We start from the raw sequence: 18,608 nt of genomic DNA, 5'->3' as shown, positions 1-18,608 counted from the left end.
GATAAAAATTGCTTCTGTTTTAATAGTATTGATTAGATATGAATATAAATAATAGGAAATATAATTAAATATAATGGTCCAACCTAGACTATTTGTAAGTAGATAAAAATTGATTCTGTTTTAATAGTATTGATATATAGCTCACATGTCTTTTTCTGTTGTTTTCAGTTTTGCATAAATAAAAATAACCTGAATAAGATAATTAGATATAATTCATTTATTTACAAGTTATCAACATAAACAAAACAGTATATATTCTTGTTGATCATATATATACAAATTTAACAAAACTACAGATACAGATTTTATTTATTTAAAATTTTACTAAGTAAATATATAAATCAAGTTTTATTGAACTTTTAAATAATAATTTGATTAAGGTTTATCTACGCACATTTTCTCACATCCTCTTTTGTCTTCTTGGCAGACTGGTATTCCTTTAAAGCAGCACCAACTTCCACTTTTTATTTGTTCGCAGGGTGATACTTTACTTGTAAAAAGACCTTTGAGGCTAAAACCTATATAAAAGACAGTAGGAACAAATCAATTGAAACACTATAGAAAATATGATTGTGTTTATAACGATAATGATGATAAAAGGTTGAATGAAACCTAAACTATAGATAACCTACATTCATGGACACTAACGAAAGAAACTAGGACAATGCAAAATATAGCAAATTTCATTGACGACATTGTAATCTTCTTTCTCATCAACTTTTTTTGTTCTTTTAAGAAATTGCTGTACGCGAACATTTACATATATATAGAAATAGTAGTAGATTTGTTGCAGGGAAATCTGAATAATATTATTCTATTTTTGTTCCATTTTTTTTGTCAAGATTCTATCTTTGTTCTAAAATATTGACGTCTAATTTATTTTGAAACATTTTTGATGTTTCTGATTTGATATAACACCACCTAAAAATAACAATCAACGCCAGCCATATATCTTATTGAAAGGTCTGTAGCTAAAATTGAATAGCGATAGTTAGGGAAAGTTTTTGTTCGTTAGTAATTGCATTATCGTTGAAATTTGTCGCTAATTTTATAGCTATTTTACTAGGTAGTAACCCGCGCCTTACGCGGAATGAAGCATATGTATCATTATTTTAAGTTATATACTATGATTTTGTAAGACATAAATATATATTTGAAGAGAAAGTGAAAAACACCGGAATTTCTGGCTTTTAGTGGAACAATAACATTTGAAAAGTAATACTATAACTACCTTAAATAAATAAAATATAGTTATTTTTATTATATAAAAAATTTAAGAGAAAATAAATTGAATGTGATTCCACCCTTTAAAACACATAATTTGTTTTAATATAAAAACCAAAATAACATAATTAATTGATAAGATAAGAGATTATAGTCTAAATTTTTTTTGAAGTTTAATCAAAATGCATGGAATTGAATCCTGAAAGTAAAAAAAAAAAATCATATATGTTAACATATAGTAACTATATCAAATTTAAAATAATTCTATACTCACATTGATTAAAAAATAATTCTTTATTTGAGGAATCTGAGGATCAAATAAAATGCATGTACAATAATATTATATTCGATTTTAAAAAGGAAAAAATATATTTGCTCTCTTCTGTTTATTGTACTTGTATATAGTATGTGCTATAACAATTTGTATAGGATATTTTATAAAAGGGATATATTCATATTTACAAAGCTATAGACTATATCCATGGAAAATAAACTTTACATAAATAATGATTCCTTTTAAGGTATTTTATATTGCCCAAATATATTAGATAACTTCAACCAATCGACCCGATCAGACAAAATATGACAATAGGGATTATATTAAAAACGACCAACATATGCTTAGAGTACGTAAAGAGGTTAAAAAATAAAACACTTCAGACTTCCAAAATTGTTAAACAAAACCCAAAAACCAAGCATAATACGAAGATTAAAACAATTAAAATACTTATAACAATAAAAGAGAAAAGCCTATCTTCATCGTAGACAGGTTTCCAATAATTCTTCAGCCACTATTTTCAGTCTTCACTTTCTTAATCGAATCCGAATGTCGATATTTGTTAACAGTTCCCTCGTAGATAGCTGCCTCTAAACTTTCGATATGGGATCTTTCACGTTTAGCAGCTGTCTTCAGATTAGACTTAGAGCCATGCACAGAACTACCAGCTATCAGAACAGAACCCTGAAACACACGAATTGTTATGTAGATAATAAAAGGTCTACAACTTAAAACAAAATTTCTAATAGTCAATAAATATATTACCTCTGAGTCTTCAGAACAATTGGAAAATTTGGGTAGAACGTATTTGAACGTCCCTAATAATATCAAATTAAAAATCAAGATCATAATATAAAATCACTCTATTAAGTCCTTGGGTAGTTATTCATAAGAAATATACCTTAGGATAAGAGGACACGTCAAGAAAGATTCGTATCTCTTTATGTAAATAGTATTTTCAAGAACACTCCTTACGTACGTTTCGTGATGTTCCTAGTGGGCAAGCGAGATGGTGAAGAAGGCGTCGTTTTAAGCAATCCAAGACGGTCGGTCCCAAATCGCCTGAGGTCTGACGTTCGAAATATACCGGAGGAATCGCCAGGAAGTCTCCTGTAGTAACCGGAAGTTGATGAGAATGATGATCGCTGAGAAAAACTGACGAAAAGCTTCCTTCTCTTTTATACATGACCATGGCTTTGTACAAAAATAGAATCAAACCTTCCATTTCTTCTCTTTTTTTCTTTTCGATGGGGATTCAGATCGTCGATGCGCCTGCTTTACAAAATCTCTTTCTTTATAATCTTAGTAAAGAACGTCGATCACCCTCATATCGTCTTCTTCTCTGCTTTCGATACCCATCGATGCGCCTAGTATCAAGGACATGGAACATCGACTGCTCAAGGACTCAGTAGTCGGTCTGACAAAAATAAAAAAACGTCGACTGCTTAAGGACATGGAAAAGGAGTTTGCAAAAAAAAAATCATCAAAAAAGGAAACATTTAATGGTTTCACATTAAATGATTTTGTGCGAATCGATGTGAGCGCGACACGTAAGCAAAAAAGAGAATGGAGCCTTCTAATGCATCCTTGAAAAAATAACTAAGAGATAATTAAGGAAAGCCTTAAAAAATGATTCTCCTTTAATATATAGGGGATAAGTTAACACCGAACAGCCACTTTATTTTCATTGAAACATATTTTCCGTGACTATCACATAAAAAAGTAGTTTAAACACCAAGCTGATGCAGTATATATATATTTATCTAGAACATATATTCAAAAAACTGAAAAGTTGGTATAAATCTTAACATTTACACCAAAAAAAAAACATATATTCAAAGCAATAAACAAATTGGTTTATTGCTTTGTAGCCGTACCTTCCATCCGATGAAAATCTGGGGAACTGCATATGAGTTGCTTCAACAGACGACACGTTTGGTCCAGCCAATGTCATCTTCTTCTGAGCTACCGACTTGACAACATACCTCTCTGCTCTTGACCCAGTCACCTGTCCAAGAACAGACGCTGCTATGGCAAACACCATCGCCATCTTAGGCATCAACACTGACTTCCTCAGTATTCTAGTCCTATGTATGTAACCGCTGCATGATGAGCAATAAACCAAGATGTTGAACCATTGGTCTAGAATATATGGTTATATTTAATATTCGTAGTGGTCATGTATTCATCTTTGTAACAGAGGCGACTGTAAGACCATCTTCAATCTATCTCAAACTATCATTTATCTATTATAAAGATGTATATTGGATTGAAATTTATCTTTTATTTTATTTTATTTTAACTTTGAAACCAATATATGGATTATAAGTGATACAAAAAGGTACATCAGCCACTCACTGAAATGTTTTCAGTTTGGGACCGGGATCGGCTTGTTGAATTCATTTTATTTCTGCTTCTTTGATATTTTTTTCTGGTCATTTGGTTTATTTTCTTGTTAATTCTTTTTTAAATTTGACAAAAAAAATTTGATGGTTTTTTTGTTTGTTTGATAAAACAAAAAAAAATTATTTATTTAAATCTTTTAGAAAAAATAATTGACAGATCTACTGTGGATAGTGGTGATGGTAAAATCCGGAAAAATTGTTAATGGTTCTTTAAAAGAGTTTTTTGGTTACTTTGAAAGAAAAATGCTGTTAGAACTCACAATAATGCACTTGAATATATTTATTAAAAAAATAGAACTGTAATATGTAAAACTATATACACAAAATTATGTGTCTTTGTTCGTATATGTGGGTTGCTTATGTAAATCAACTATTTCTTTGTTTTAGTTATGTTATGTATCAAAAGATACAGTGTGGAAATAATAGACTTTAGTCATACATATCAGTATCTTATTAATATACAGCATAATAGTAATAAATAACCTTTATTTTTAAAAGACATTCATAAATATCTTGTAGTAGTAATGAACATTTTGTTATATTTTTGGCATCAATTATGTATAATAGTTTAGGTCTGAATGCATCAATTTAATTAGTTTTAAATTTAACATTAATTAGTTTTAAACAGATTTAGATATGTTTTATAGTTATTTTAATTGACAAAAACAATAAAAGGTAACAGTTAGGATTATGTAGTTTTTAGTGGTATGAGAATGTAATTAAAAGGTTATTTTAAGTATCACGTTATGTGGTGTTTAAGAAATTCTTTTTTTTTTTGCAAAATAATCGAAGTTTTCATTATTCTAAATAAAAGGTAACAGTTAGGTTTGTTTGTGTATCTTGAGCACCATTTATATTGGTACAGGGGTATTTATACTTCTCTTTTAGTAGGATAAATATATATGATGTCATTATATAAAAATATTATTAAATATACTAAAATACTATATTTTATCGTATAGATGTTTTATTATATTGAATTTACACATTTACAATTTATCAAAACAAAGAAAATGTTTAACTGTGTAGATAATATATACAAATTTAACAAAAATACACATATAAAAATTATGATATATCTAAAACGTTATTTATATCCAAAATCCAATGTTACTTATGAGATAAATGTAACTACAATTTTAATTTTGAAGCAAAAGTTATAAAGCTACAACTCCTTCCCGTTAACCCCTCTATCTATACTATATCTTTTTATTAATTCTAAGATTGTATTTAAATTAAAATATTTTAAATATTTTTAATATAAATATATATTTATTATAAAATTAAGTGAATTCATGATTTAAAAAAAAGTACAAGATGGATTGAACCAACGTTTTAAATATATATCTAAATTTATTAATAAAAATTATGAGTTATTAAAATAAAATCAACTCAAAACAAGCATAATAAATTTTAGCTCACCTGAATATATAAATTACTTAAAATACGTGTTTGAATAACTTTATAAATTTTAGCTCACCTAAGAAAAACAAACATAATAAAATGTACATATAATTTTTTTTATAACTAAATACAAACCAAAATATATAAATTATAATTTTTGTTGCATAAAAATATTTAAACTAAAAGTTAATTCTACGGTTTAAAACGTTTGATCAAAATCTAGTATCCAACTTATATCTTTTTATTTTATTTAATAAACCGAGTTTTTTACATTAAGATACAGTTTCAACCGTTTAAAAATGAATTTATTCTAGTTTTTTTCAAACATATAGAAACTTTTACAAATACAATCTCCAAAACAAGAAGAAAAACAATTATATATATTCGAGATCTTCTTGAAGAAATCAAAATCTTTAGCAGACAACATTAGTTGCTCCGGTAGAAACAGGACTTGCTGCTTCAAGCAACATGGGGTTCCATTTCATCACCACTTTGTCACCGCACCTTCCATCCGATGCAACTCCGGGGAACTCCATCTGAGTTGCTTCAACAGACGACGGGTTTGGTGATCCAGACAATGTCATCTTCTTTTGAGCTACCGACTTGAGCCTATACCTCTCTGCTCTTGACCCAATCACCTGCCCCATAACCGACGCTGCAATGGTAAACACCATCGCCATCTTAGGCATCAACACTGACTTCCTCAGTATTCCTATGAACGGAACCGCTGCGTGAAGAGCTATAAACCAAGACGCAGAGAACTTTTCAGTGTGCTCTCTCCAGACCCCGAGAGGCACGTTTAGCGCCATGCCGAGCATCCCTATCACAAGTACTTTGGATGATAAAGGCTGTGGGCGGAGGTTCTTGGCGAAAGCTGTTTTGGATATGGCTGCTCGAGCTGCTACTATTGCTTTAGGGCACTTGTAATGCATCCCTGGAGGTGGTTGCAGGATCTTTGCCACGAGCGGCGCCACACCACTTACAGCTCGGTAGGATTTAGCAATAGGGCAGTTTCCAGTTTGAAGCCAGTCGTCACTCATAGCTTCGTGGCTTCCTCCCTGAAAGAGCAACAAGTAAGCAATGGCTCTAAGTGAAAATAAACGTGTTGAGCAAGAAGCTTTACCTTGGAAGAATCCTTGTTGTTTTTGGACGAGTCAGACTTTCTCTTTTGGTTTTTAAACATGTCAGAAAAAGCATCAAACCCAAAAGGCCCTCCAGGTCCAAAAGATGAGAGACTAATCGTGGCGGCCTTAGCAGCAAGAGGGTTGAACACAGGCTCTGGCTTCTTCTCAGCTTCAGCTCTAGCGCTGTTGGAGAGCGGGACAACTCCATCTTGCCCGTGGAAAAGCCTAAAGGCCGTATCAAAATTGGGTCCATCCTCGAATATAGGTCCTTGACCTGCTCGTGCCTGGAAGGGAATTAAATAAGTCAATGATGAGAAACAATCCACACTGCAAGGGACTTTTAAGTTAACTTACAGGGATGGGGAAAGGCAAGGAGGAGGAGAAGGAGAGGTTAGTGGGCTCATTGATGTTCCTCAAGAAAGGGCATCGGAGAATGTCAAACTGAGAAGCCACGTCACTAGAGTCTCCCGAACAATTAGCCATTCTTGTCGTGTTGGAAAAAGGAGAAGAATCTGAACAACAACAACAAGCAAATGAATATACAAACAATTATACAAACAATCCAAAGAACACTAAGTAAAGAAAAAAGGCAGAGGATACGAAAAGTATCTAACTTTATATTGAGAAAGGTTAAATGCTTCCAAGCTTAAAGCTTTTGATACAAGACCTCTATACCAAAATCTAATTTTTAGATTACAGAGCCGAAAAGTCGTTAAATTGAATAACAATTGAAACGTCTGAACATTTGAGACCATATGTTCTACTAAGAGAGAGTCGGCAATATGAACAAACTCCAAAACGAAAGCAATCGTGCCGTATTCAATTTTCAAACAAATAAGAATCAGTAGAGCTATGAGCACTAGCTCCGCCGACGAATTGAAAATTGAGTGAGCATATAAATATAGCTACAGACGAGTTCCCTAAATCAGATCTAGCACAAATTGGGGGAAATGGGTAGAGAGAGAGAGAGAGGAGAGAGAGAAGAAACTTACGGATAAGAGACGGAAGACGCCGACGAGGATCAAATCGGAACAAGTGATTCGATAGAGAGGCGTGTGGGAGGAACGATGCGAAAAGAAAAGCTTAAAGGAAAGAGAAAGATAGCAAACAGGTGGGATGATGATGAGTGGTTAGGTGGTTCTTAACGTGGAGTTGATAATATTATATTATTATTAATTAATTAATGGGTTTTGTTTGATTTTTCTTTCTTTTTTAATATAAGAGCAAAACAAAACTGCGGAGGCTCTAAATGATAACAGCGGATTGAGCGGTGCGGGATAAGCGGTTTGATTGCAGTGCGGTTCTGACATTTATAAAAACGTATAAATATATGGTATATGTAGAGATTTTTGTTATTATTAAATACGGTGCGGCAAGACGGATGTTAACATTTGAAGCCTCAAACTTTCTTTACCTGCTTTGTGCTGCCCACGCGCTCCCTCTCTCTCTCTCTCGATCAAGCCAGCCATCTATTTTGACTTTTTTTGCAATAATAATTCAATTTTGCATTCCTTTTGTTTGAATCTAGAAATTCAATACTCCAAACCATTATTTTGTCAAAGTCTTTTGCTACTTTTTCTTTGTTTTTTTCTACACAATTTAAGGGATGGGCGATTAACTCTCTCGTTCCGTCGTGTTTCCTCCTTTGACCCAGTGATTCCGTTTTCATATGGTTCAGATTTTTTTTTTCTTTGGCATCAAAATCTTGTTGTATTAAGAGTTTAAGACTAATCTAAGAGGCTAGCTACATGAGCATGAGCAAGCCATACAAGGTGTTTCGACACAATATGGTTCGGACATTTAAGATTGGTAACATTGAATTTGGTTTTATTGTTGTGTATAGGATGGAGAGAGTATGGTGCTCAAGGTTTCATTTCATTCAACTCTTGAAAAAGCCCAATCACAGCAAAGTCAATGTCATGAGACGAAAGAAAGCAACTCATAACACTTTTTTTTTATAATAAGGCATAACTTCTTCTCTCATACATACCCCGTTAGTTTTGTTTGCTCAAAGTTTACAAAAATATATCTATTGGACCTTTGAGCCCAATGGGTTTTTTCTTTATTTGGGGAGAAGCGCAACGACTGGGTTTCACCCACATACATGCATAGTATTTTTAGTCCAGTTGGTAAGAAGTTATTTGCAAATTCAGATATGTACAAGTTGTGTTTAGGCCCGAGCATTCGGGGTCCCAATCGGGTTTCGGTTTTATCCAATCGTGTTTTGGTTTTTCGGGTTTATCAAAATCAGCCTCATTCAGATTATATAAAAGTTCGGTTCGGGACCGGTTCGGTTCTATCGGGTTCGGGTCGGGGTTAGTAAATCTTTAAAGAACCGGTACAACCCAATATACTTTCGGGTTCGGGTCCCAATCGGTTTTTCGCTTTAAAAGTACCTGATTTTTACCTATTTTATAACTAAAACATAAGTAAAATCGGTTTTCAGTTTTAAAATACCTGATTTGTATCTATTTTGTAACCAAAACTTAAGTAAAATTGATTCAAAAATAAGGAACATCAACTGTGATCATTCAAAATCAAACGAAAAGTAAACATATTTACTGATAAAAAGAAAACCAAATAAATAAAAGCATAAAACGAAAACCAAATTCTCATGAAATGAGAAATATTGTTTAACGAAAACAAAATCAAAATCTAAATACTTCAAGATTCAACGGCCATCTTTAACTATCAACCTTCATGTAATAGAACTACCAACCTTCATGTAATAGATAAGTATTTTAGATGTTCAATATTTCTTAGTGTATTTTGGATACATATTAAGAATTGAGATCATGTTTGGTACAAGATCTTTTCGAGGTTTTGAATGTTTCGGGTTCTATCGGATATCTATTTAGATTCGGGTTCGGTTCGGATAATATCCATAACCCAAAATACCACAAAACAAGACCCATTCGGTATTTACGTCGGGTTCAGATCAGTTCGGATTCATTTTTATCGGATCGGATTCGGTTCGGGTTTTCGGGTTCGGTTTATTTGCCCAGTCCTAGTTGTGTTGGTGCCTACTCAAAAAAGCTGACCAATAACTTGAGTTCCTTGGTTTCCCCTAGTCCTGCGGTGAAGGTTCATTATTAGGCTTTGAAGACTGCATGATCTTTGCATTTATAATAAAGTAAATGTCTAAGCAATGTCATACAAAACAAAAACAAAGTTGCTCCTTCCTCCGGGCTCCTACTACAAATTCTGGAATATTATTGAGATGAAGGTATGATGTGAAGTGAATGGAAATGTAACCAGTCGAACTTTTAAGCTCCACCATAACAATTGTGTTTTGTGTACTGTGTTATATCACCAAAGACATGAAGGAAAATCTTAAGGCGGAAAAAGTATCTACTAAAGGGTATAGCACTTTAAATGGACGATGAATTAAGAGTAACATATATACTACTATTATATATACAAAAATAGTCAGTTTTCTTCATCGAATTATTTTTGTATGTGAAAAAAGTATCTAGTATGTCTTGAAAAAGTATCTAGTTTGTCTTGAAGTTACTATTTCGCCACTTAAATTAATATATGGGGCTTAATGATAGCTTTGTGATATCCGTTTGTTTCTTGTTCCCTTGACCATCTTATTTTTGGTTAATAGGTATTTGTATATGCGTTCATTTATTAGCGCATCCTTGACCTTGTGTTTTTGATGCTTTGTGAATGAATCTTTGAACCTAATATATTCAGTCAGATGATCATAAAAGTTTGGACTTGGTTGTTATTTTAGTGATTAAATTGTATCTATTTAGGCATATTATTGGTTTCAGTTAATATTTAACAAAATGATCACAACAGATAATATATAACCTTTGTTCCGTGTTTAGCAAAGTATGCCACTCACTAAAGCTCTATTCTTCGAGCTATATTTGATTGGTGATTCAGAGGACAACGAAATAAAGCTCTTTGTTAGAAGTAAAGCATACTCTAGCATCCCTAATAGTTTCGCATATGTCCCTGATTTGATCATTTACACTTTGCAACAGCATTCTTAAGATTGAATAATATTTTGTAAGTGCCTTATTTAAATCTGGTATGTCGGCATATGTATTCTGATTCTGATGTACTGCTTATGTATGGAGCATGAAGCAGATGCTCTTCTCCTACAGGCTACAGTGTTGACATCTTATAAAATGAGTTAAATATATTTGAATTCGAAAGTGGAGAAAGTGAGGACGAGGAGGAATGGTTGGCAACGAGTTTTTTAACCGTCTAATTAGGAATCTGCAAGGTTGGATGGAACCACTTCCTTTGACCGTAGAAGAACCACAGAGACTCCATAAAGTAAAAAGTTCCACAGCTAATTATTTACATATTTTAATGCAACAAATTGTTTGATCAGTCAATTAATCTTTGATTAAGAGAGTGAGACTAAAAACGAAAGGTGGAAACTATAATCAAGATGCAAATGGGTTTTCATTTGTCAATCCTTTTCATACACTTTTTTGTTTCAACCAGACGTCTTCTGTTTCTCCTTTGATAGGTTATTTTATCTGTTTTTTTAATTTTCTCAAAGTCAATAAATACATTAAGTGATGAATTGATATACAGTGATGAATTGATATACTACGTATGTTGAAAGTGATTTATTCCACTAATGATCTTATTGAAATGTTATGTTACATGATATTGATTATAGCAATTGTTACGAATAAGAACTTTCAACATAATTTTCAGCATATTTAGCAATGGTGACATGATCCATGTAAGATAACATTTTCTTATTGAAATATTATGTTACATGATATTTTGATTATAGCAATTGTTACGGATAAGAACTTTCACATGGAACATGCTAATTTTCAGCATATTTAGCAATGGTGACATGGTCCATGTGACCTCCATCGGTACGTATGACATACTATATTACTCTCAGTGCCAGTCTTGAAAATATGAAGGCTGAAAGCAAATAAAAAATTAAGGCCTATTATTAAGTGTCATTAATTTTAAAAATTTCACATATATCTTTTAAGAAGGGGAGACATTGAACTCCTTTCCTAGCTTCCGCAGTTCAGCTCCAACAACCACTTGGCTACTTGAGACTTATAAATTTTTTGGCCGATTAAATTCTGATATACGGCCGGAAGCCCAAGCTTCTATTGATTCTCCTAGGGACAGCACTGATCACTCCACATGATATTCAAGTTACTCTGTCTTGAAATGGCAAAAGGAGAATGAAAGTAAAATTGTGACTAATTCATTCTCATCTACTTATATATCAATATCTAATCTGACGAGGACGAAGCTTATTAACTGATTTTATTTAACTTCACATCATACCTTCATCCCATTTCCATTCACTTCACATCATATATTCCAAACGCAAATCAATCTCCTAAAATATTTCTAGTTCCCAATTTACCATACACAAATGATTTTTTTATAAAAAAAAATTAAACATTAAAATGGTGGTTTTATTTAAACACAACCGCATCATATCTTAAATATAAACGTAAATAAGAACAAAAATTCAAAAAATCAAAAACCTTTTTTTTATAGTCACATAAGTACTAATAAGTACATAACAACAAATTTAAATTAAAACATTGATATATCATACCATTCCAGTAATATTAGCTTAAGCTGCTTAACTAGTTGTTGAATGTAATTATTTGATAATATTTTTTTATGGTAGAAAAACAAGATTATCTAGACTTTTTTTTCACTGAATTATACATTAGATTTCATATCTAGACATTAATTGAAGATTTATGTTGGATACGATAATATTTATTAAGATAATTAGATTAACATGAAAAGTAAGTGGACATCAAGAAGCACGATGGTGAATCTTACCTATACGGTTTACACACGCAGACACGCTACAGTCGCATCTAAGATAAAACGCACTATTCTTTATTTAAAACATTTAGTGTTTGCCTTCGTTTCTAGTCTAGTCGTTTTATATACATTATATCACAGGAACACATAATATTATTATCTGTTGTTATGAAAGCTAATAAAATAGAATTAGTTACGGGCCTAATTTTGGCTGCCAAATCATGAAGTTCAAGAGTGCTCTAAGACAACATAAAATATGTCACACGTGGCAGACACCCAAACGTTCATTTTTTACTGGTACGAGGAACAAAAGGAGCGAGTATGGGTTGTGTACCTCAGTGGAACTTCGATATGTATAAAATGGGAACTTAAGTTATTGCAATCACTTTTCTTTGTCCTGGTTTGTATTAAAAATATTCTTCTCTTACTGCATCGTCGTGCTCGATCTTGTTCGGTATGGCTAAAATTTTCCTCCCTTGCTCTTGTAGTTGCATGTGGCCAGTTAATTGGAGTGTTTATGGTATATATATTCTACCATGCAAACTTTGGAATAGTATAAAGGAAAATTTTGAAATATGAATCCAGAAATCATAAGTTTTAAATATATATATATTTATATATATGTATGTGTAGGTAAACAAAAATATAAACTACATATATTTGGCTAGTACTGGTAGAATACTGGAAACTTACATGACTGTATAAAACTCGTGACCAAACGTATTATTATGGAATATATAGCCATAATCGATATTTATTTGAATGTTTGGCTAGAAAACTAACAGCTTGGCAATGGTTTAATTTATTGGTCATGCCAAAAGAATAAATCACCAATAAGTTTAGCTCAGTTATTTTTATTTCATTTGGTTTAAAGGAAAAAGAAAGCTCACTTAAATGGCTAAGATAATAATATAAACCAAGGTTTGGCATAAAAGTTTGACACAAATATAATACACGCCAAGAGTGCAACCACACAAAATTATCGAATATTTTCCATTTTAATTTTTTTTAGAAATACCTGAGACCGTCAATATGCGATGTTCTTCTCTCTACTAGCCCACGAAAACGACAACGTCCCCAACCTATAAACACTACACCCTTACACATTGAACCCTCTATATATAGTGTGCATCATTGGCCTCGTAGTTAAACTCATATCGATCGAAGAAAACTCAACTAGAGCTAACAAGAGTTTGAAGACCTCCTCTTGTTACCTTGTTCATTTTCTTCGATAATCTTATTCAGAAGTAGAAAGATAATCGAAAGCTCATTTACAAAACAATCAAAATGGCTCTAAACGTATTGGCCTTTACATTTGGAATCATGGGTAAGTATCTAAGCTTTCATCAACAATATCAAATTTATACAAAATAAATTATACACGATACTCTTCATGTTAATATACGTACATCTTCATTTTAACTCGTGGTATCTTTAATTATGTATCTTTTGTAGGCAACATCATATCATTTATCGTTTTCTTGGCGCCAGTGTAAGCATCATCGATCTCAAACACTCACTTCCTTTTTTTTTTTTTTTTACTTTATCGAACTTCTTACAAAAATATTTTGGATGTTATTTTTCATGTACGCGAAGGCCAACGTTTGTTAGGATCTGCAAGAAAAAATCTATAGAAGGCTTTCAATCACTTCCCTATGTGTCAGCGCTCTTTAGCGCGATGCTATGGATCTACTACGCACTGCAGAAAGATGGATCAGGCTTCCTTCTGATTACCATAAATGCCGTTGGATGCTTCATCGAAACCATTTACATCATCCTCTTCATAACCTATGCTAACAAGAAAGCTAGAGTACGTGTAAACTGTATCATTTCTCTTGGTAATATCAAAAATGCACTTATATAAAAATTGGTTAGCTGATGATATAATAAACCCTGTAGATATCAACTTTGAAGGTTCTTGGACTCTTGAATTTCTTGGGTTTTGCCGCTATTATTCTTGTCTGTGAGCTCTTGACCAAAAAGTCGAACCGTGAGAAAGTCCTTGGAGGGATTTGCGTCGGATTTTCTGTTTGCGTCTTCGCAGCACCTTTGAGCATCATGGTATGTATATACTTTCTACATAAACGTATAATATATCTCTTGCTTTTTGTCTTTCTTTTTATTGGTATTAGCATCTCTTTATCTACTATATCGTTTAACACGTGAAAGGTAAAAAAATGATGCAGAGAGTGGTGATACGAACAAAGAGTGTGGAGTTTATGCCCTTCTCTCTATCATTGTTTCTTACACTCAGCGCCATTACGTGGCTCTTCTACGGTCTTGCTATCAAAGACTTCTACGTTGCAGTGAGTCTTTTTCTTATAGTATATAACTTATATAAGCATATAATAAAGGACACCGCAGCATAGTATCATTATTATTATGGGTGGTTCATGTTTAAGGGGAAAGAGTTTCCACAACCTTTTGTCTCTTTTCCCCTTATTCCTTCTATATAAAGACCGGCGAATATATCATTTGAGCCGTACGCTTCTTTTGCTTTATGCTTTTACAATCATATATTATATGATTGCGTCAGAGAAACCAAGAGTACAATTACATAGTATTTTTTTTTCTGTATTTGACGGAAATTAATGGGATTTGTACTGTTTTCAACAAATGATTTAATGGGAGACAGATGACTTATGTGATTATTATTTTTTTTTATCGAAGCTTCCAAATATATTGGGTGCATTTCTCGGAGCAGTTCAAATGATTCTCTACATCATATTCAAGTACTACAAGGCTCCAAAAGTTGATGACACAGAGAAACCCAAAACGGTGCAAGATCACTCCATTGACATGGTCAAGCTCACATCAACGACCCCAGTTTCCGGTGATATGACGGTTCATCCTCAAACTCATGCGGGTGATCTAGAGGGTCAGATGGAAAAGAAAGTGACAAACCAAATCCAAACCTAAGTTAGTTTTTATATTAATGATTTTATTAATGTTGTACTGTTGAGTTGTGTTTCACTATAGATTGTACTTTAATTTGCTGTCTTTTATTTTTCCTTTACCATGTTATTTCGAAACATCTCGCAATTGTATTATCCTTTCAAAAGTATTTTATAAAGTAGTTCTGATGTTCTCTACTCACAAATACTTGGACACTTTACGCTAACGAAAATTAATTTCAAAAAGTACGCGCGTGATTCTCCTTTATACAACCTCAGCCAAGTTGTATGAAATTACGCGCGTAAAAAACTACCCTAACCTTTGGGCTTTATTATATGTTGTATTTCGTTGTAAGACGGTATCGCTACGGCCCAATTACTTTTTAATAGCCCAAACTATGCCTCGGAAGAATCTCAACCGTCTCCAAAACACAAACTATACCGATCCGACCTTCCACGGTTAATGGCCTGTCACGCTTGCTCACTCGGATCCGTATCCTTCATTTCGTGTGATGGGCAATACGTTACTTTCTGGAGACTCAAAGTCTTGTTTACTGATCATGCAATCAACATATGACATTTCATTGTATTTCTTTCATCGTGCTTTGACTTCACTTACACGATATCGTGAATTAATTTCCACTATGTCACCGATTTTTCTACTATTCCAGCTCAAGCATATTTATCTCTAGAGTTTTAAACGAATATAAGCCAAAAAAAAAAATAAACGTATTTTACCGATGTAGCCAAATCAATTTCTTTAAGCCTTTCTCATGTACCACGGGATGTTACAAAAACTTTACAATGAGATGCACAGATAAGACCTGATTAGACATAAGGTTGTGTTATGTGTTATGAACTTTTGAGGTTTTTTCCAAAATTTCAATGCATTTGAGGTTAGTAAAGTCCTGCCATTTGTAACCACGAGTTATGACTAAATGTTATTTGTGTGTCTATCACAACATCAAATCGCAACGAACATTCGCTTTTTTTTTTGTTTGGGGTCAAAAATTAGAATTTTCAATCAATGAAATTTCAGCAAACTGAATCAGTGACTGGAACCCAACCAAGTCTTTTTTTTAAAAAAAAAATACCGTTAATTCACTGAGGACTAATAAAAGTTGAAAACGTCGGCTTGATCGAGAAGTACAAAGTGACAACGACGACGACGCAAAAAGAATAGAAAAAAAGGTTTCGGCTTTGAGAACTCATTGAGCTTTCGTCGTCAAAAGATCCAAAGTCGAAATCGAAAGAGGAGCCATCTTTTCCGTATTTGGTTCTCACCCCCGACTCTGTTTTTGTTTGTGTGTTGATTCATGTTCGAAGCGAGCTCTGATTCTCCTTTTTGTCTACTTTTTTCTTATTGCAGGATTGGAACTGTTTCAGATCGGAAAGACTTTGTGTTGAACTCTGGTTTTACAGAATCGGAGTTAAATTGTGGTGGTTAACGGAGATGCCGGAGACAGAGGAGTCAATAGATATAAAATTCAGGCTCGACGATGGATCCGACATGGGCCCATTTCGCTACTCATCTGCCTCTACCGTTGATTGCTTGAAGCAAAGAGTCCTCTCTGATTGGCCCAAAGGTTTCACCTTTCACATTATAAGCAATTATCTATCATAGAGAAGAATATTTTTTTTCTTTTATTAAAACAAGTTTTTGTGAATTATGGTACTAACAGAGCAACACTTGCAACATGTTTGAATACACTCTGTTTTTGTGTGTTTTCTTTATAGGCAAAACTCTTGTACCAAAAGGGATCAACGAGGTTAAGCTGATCAGCTCGGGTAAGATTTTGGAGAACAATAAGACCGTTGCTCAGTGTAAGACCCCATTTGGAGAGGTTGCAGGTGGTGGAGTCACTCTCATGCTCATGCACGTTGTTGTACAGCCTTCTCTTTCAAAAACTAAAACAGGTACAATACTTTTTCTTCTTTTTTTGTCTATGTTACTCTCTTGCATATCAGAAAAATGTATCCTTTCTTATGTGTTATTTATCTTGTCTTTGGCTTTTGTTATTTTTGCTTTCTGGCTCTAGTTTACTTCTTGTGATGTCATCTGCCTCTAGTTATATACATAAGGCTGATAACTAGAGTTTATCCTTCTAGAGAATGAATGTCTTGCCAAACATAAACATTTACACTTGATCAAAATTATTTGAGTCTCTCTGGTTTCTAAGAAGTGTTGAGGAATGCTAACTAACCGTTGGATACCGGTTTGATTGAACAGAGAAGAAGGTCCGTAAAGCCCCCAAGGCGGTTATATGCACATGCACCCTTTTGTGAAGGGAGCAAGACATGTATTCATACAGAACCATATTAAATTGTTCAGGTACAGAACAAAAACAAAAAAGAAAGGTAAAAGTAAAAGTAAAGTAAAGCTTCCCTTCAAGCAAGCTGTGGAGTATCATAACCTCAGAAAAGCAAGCCGTGATTATGTAGAAAGTAATTAGATTCTTTCCAAGTACCCATCATATGCTGCCTCTTGCTTGTTTTTGTTCACACTTCATTCGCGTCTCGACTTACCAATGTAATAAACGAAAGTTGTATAGGTTAACCTTAATTATGTATCTATCAAAGGAGGAAAAGGTGGTTGTGGCTTTTGTCATCGTCCATGAATTTACCCTCATCAATATAAACCTTTTTCTTGGTTTTTGTAACTAAGGTTACCCTGAGTTTATAAGTAGGGGTTATTGGTTGTTGTATTTTAATAGATTTGAAAATCAGAACTAAATATAGTGTTATTGGTTCTATGATTTTCAAATCTGTATTAAAATCATGTGTTATTGGTTTAATGATTCATATATTCTATATCAAATCAAGTGTTATTTATTGTACGGATTTACTAATATATTTGATTTTATAATGGATTTGAATGTATTTGTTTGATTTTTTTGTTAAAAAATATAAAAAATCAAATCTGAGAGAAAACCTCCAGATTTGCATATTTTACTTGGATTTATAAAATACTATATAGATTTATAAATCAATCAAAATATATAAACCAATAACACCTTAGGAATTCTCGTTTGTTGCTAGAGTTGGATTAGTGCCTGTGTTTTAGCAACAGTTTAGTGCGACCGAAGAAAAGTATTTTCTTTATAGCAAGTGTAAAGAAAATAGCCAAAGTTAACCGTTTACTTAAGAGATGGTTATAGTTGCACGTTGCTTGTTTTATCAAAGCTTATTAGTGATTACAACTTCTACCCTGATCTCTCTCACCAGTAAAAATTTCAAACCATCTACTCCTACTTCCCCATTTAAAATGACAATAATACAGAGCTGTGGGCAAGATCTTAAGAGCTATCTCTAAGTGTAGACCCAGTTGAACATTTGGACCAATATCATTGATGATGTCCATTTGTATCTCTTGCCTCACAAAGACCATCAAAGAGGAAAGCAAACATGAATATTTATGTAGTCTTCACAGGAAACCTGTTGTTTTTGTGAGTCTCTTTAGCTTTGAAGCGGGAGTCCATAACACAACACA

At 33.0% G+C, this 18,608-nt stretch overlaps 3 protein-coding genes and 1 pseudogene across 4 annotated transcripts; 2 read left to right on the top strand and 2 right to left on the bottom strand.

The window, feature by feature from the left end:
* Window positions 1-1,911: 1,911 nt before the first annotated feature.
* Window positions 1,912-3,067, bottom strand: LOC125590196 (annotated as a pseudogene).
* A 2,463-nt stretch (window positions 3,068-5,530) lies between these two features.
* LOC106361735 lies at window positions 5,531-7,648 on the bottom strand. The gene is made up of 4 exons (XM_013801545.3): window positions 7,427-7,648; window positions 6,789-6,946; window positions 6,434-6,718; window positions 5,531-6,368 (listed from the first exon to the last, which is right to left on the bottom strand). The coding sequence occupies exons 2-4, from the start codon at window positions 6,915-6,917 to the stop codon at window positions 5,724-5,726; spliced, it is 1,059 nt and encodes a 352-aa protein (XP_013656999.1). The 5' UTR covers window positions 6,918-6,946; window positions 7,427-7,648; the 3' UTR covers window positions 5,531-5,723.
* Window positions 7,649-13,347: 5,699 nt separating this feature from the next.
* Window positions 13,348-15,316, top strand: LOC106360071 (bidirectional sugar transporter SWEET14). Its single transcript, XM_013799672.3, has 6 exons — window positions 13,348-13,551; window positions 13,680-13,716; window positions 13,821-14,034; window positions 14,124-14,285; window positions 14,411-14,530; window positions 14,895-15,316. The coding sequence occupies exons 1-6, from the start codon at window positions 13,512-13,514 to the stop codon at window positions 15,141-15,143; spliced, it is 822 nt and encodes a 273-aa protein (XP_013655126.1). The 5' UTR covers window positions 13,348-13,511; the 3' UTR covers window positions 15,144-15,316.
* Window positions 15,317-15,937: 621 nt separating this feature from the next.
* LOC106360072 (membrane-anchored ubiquitin-fold protein 3) lies at window positions 15,938-17,778 on the top strand. 2 transcript variants are annotated; one of them, XM_022716915.2, is made up of 4 exons: window positions 15,938-16,387; window positions 16,488-16,704; window positions 16,856-17,035; window positions 17,349-17,778. In XM_022716915.2, exons 2-4 carry the CDS (start codon window positions 16,572-16,574, stop codon window positions 17,402-17,404), a joined length of 369 nt encoding a protein of 122 aa, XP_022572636.1. In that variant the 5' UTR covers window positions 15,938-16,387; window positions 16,488-16,571; the 3' UTR covers window positions 17,405-17,778. The 2 variants fall into 2 exon arrangements, with proteins under 2 accessions (XP_022572636.1, XP_013655128.1); XM_013799674.3 differs by having other exon boundaries at window positions 16,059-16,394.
* Window positions 17,779-18,608: the final 830 nt, after the last annotated feature.

This window comes from Brassica napus, chromosome A3, assembly GCF_020379485.1.
Source record: "Brassica napus cultivar Da-Ae chromosome A3, Da-Ae, whole genome shotgun sequence".
Lineage (NCBI taxonomy): Eukaryota > Viridiplantae > Streptophyta > Magnoliopsida > Brassicales > Brassicaceae > Brassica > Brassica napus.
The sequence above is the reverse complement of the archived record's forward strand: the minus strand, read 5'-3'. Positions and strand labels throughout refer to the sequence as shown.

Coding starts and splice junctions, on each gene's coding strand:
- LOC106360071 (XM_013799672.3), top strand. CDS start 13,512: ATGGCTCTAAACGTATTGGCCTTTACATTTGGAATCATGG. Junction 14,286..14,410: donor CAGCACCTTTGAGCATCATG/GTATGTATATAC, acceptor AAAATGATGCAG/AGAGTGGTGATACGAACAAA. Junction 14,531..14,894: donor TCAAAGACTTCTACGTTGCA/GTGAGTCTTTTT, acceptor TTTTTATCGAAG/CTTCCAAATATATTGGGTGC.
- LOC106360072 (XM_022716915.2), top strand. CDS start 16,572: ATGCCGGAGACAGAGGAGTCAATAGATATAAAATTCAGGCTCGACGAT. Junction 16,705..16,855: donor CCTCTCTGATTGGCCCAAAG/GTTTCACCTTTC, acceptor TTTTCTTTATAG/GCAAAACTCTTGTACCAAAA. Junction 17,036..17,348: donor TCTTTCAAAAACTAAAACAG/GTACAATACTTT, acceptor TTGATTGAACAG/AGAAGAAGGTCCGTAAAGCC.
- LOC106361735 (XM_013801545.3), bottom strand. CDS start 6,917: ATGGCTAATTGTTCGGGAGACTCTAGTGACGTGGCTTCTCAGTTTGAC. Junction 6,719..6,788: donor CCTTGCCTTTCCCCATCCCT/GTAAGTTAACTT, acceptor ATTCCCTTCCAG/GCACGAGCAGGTCAAGGACC. Junction 6,369..6,433: donor ACAACAAGGATTCTTCCAAG/GTAAAGCTTCTT, acceptor TTGCTCTTTCAG/GGAGGAAGCCACGAAGCTAT.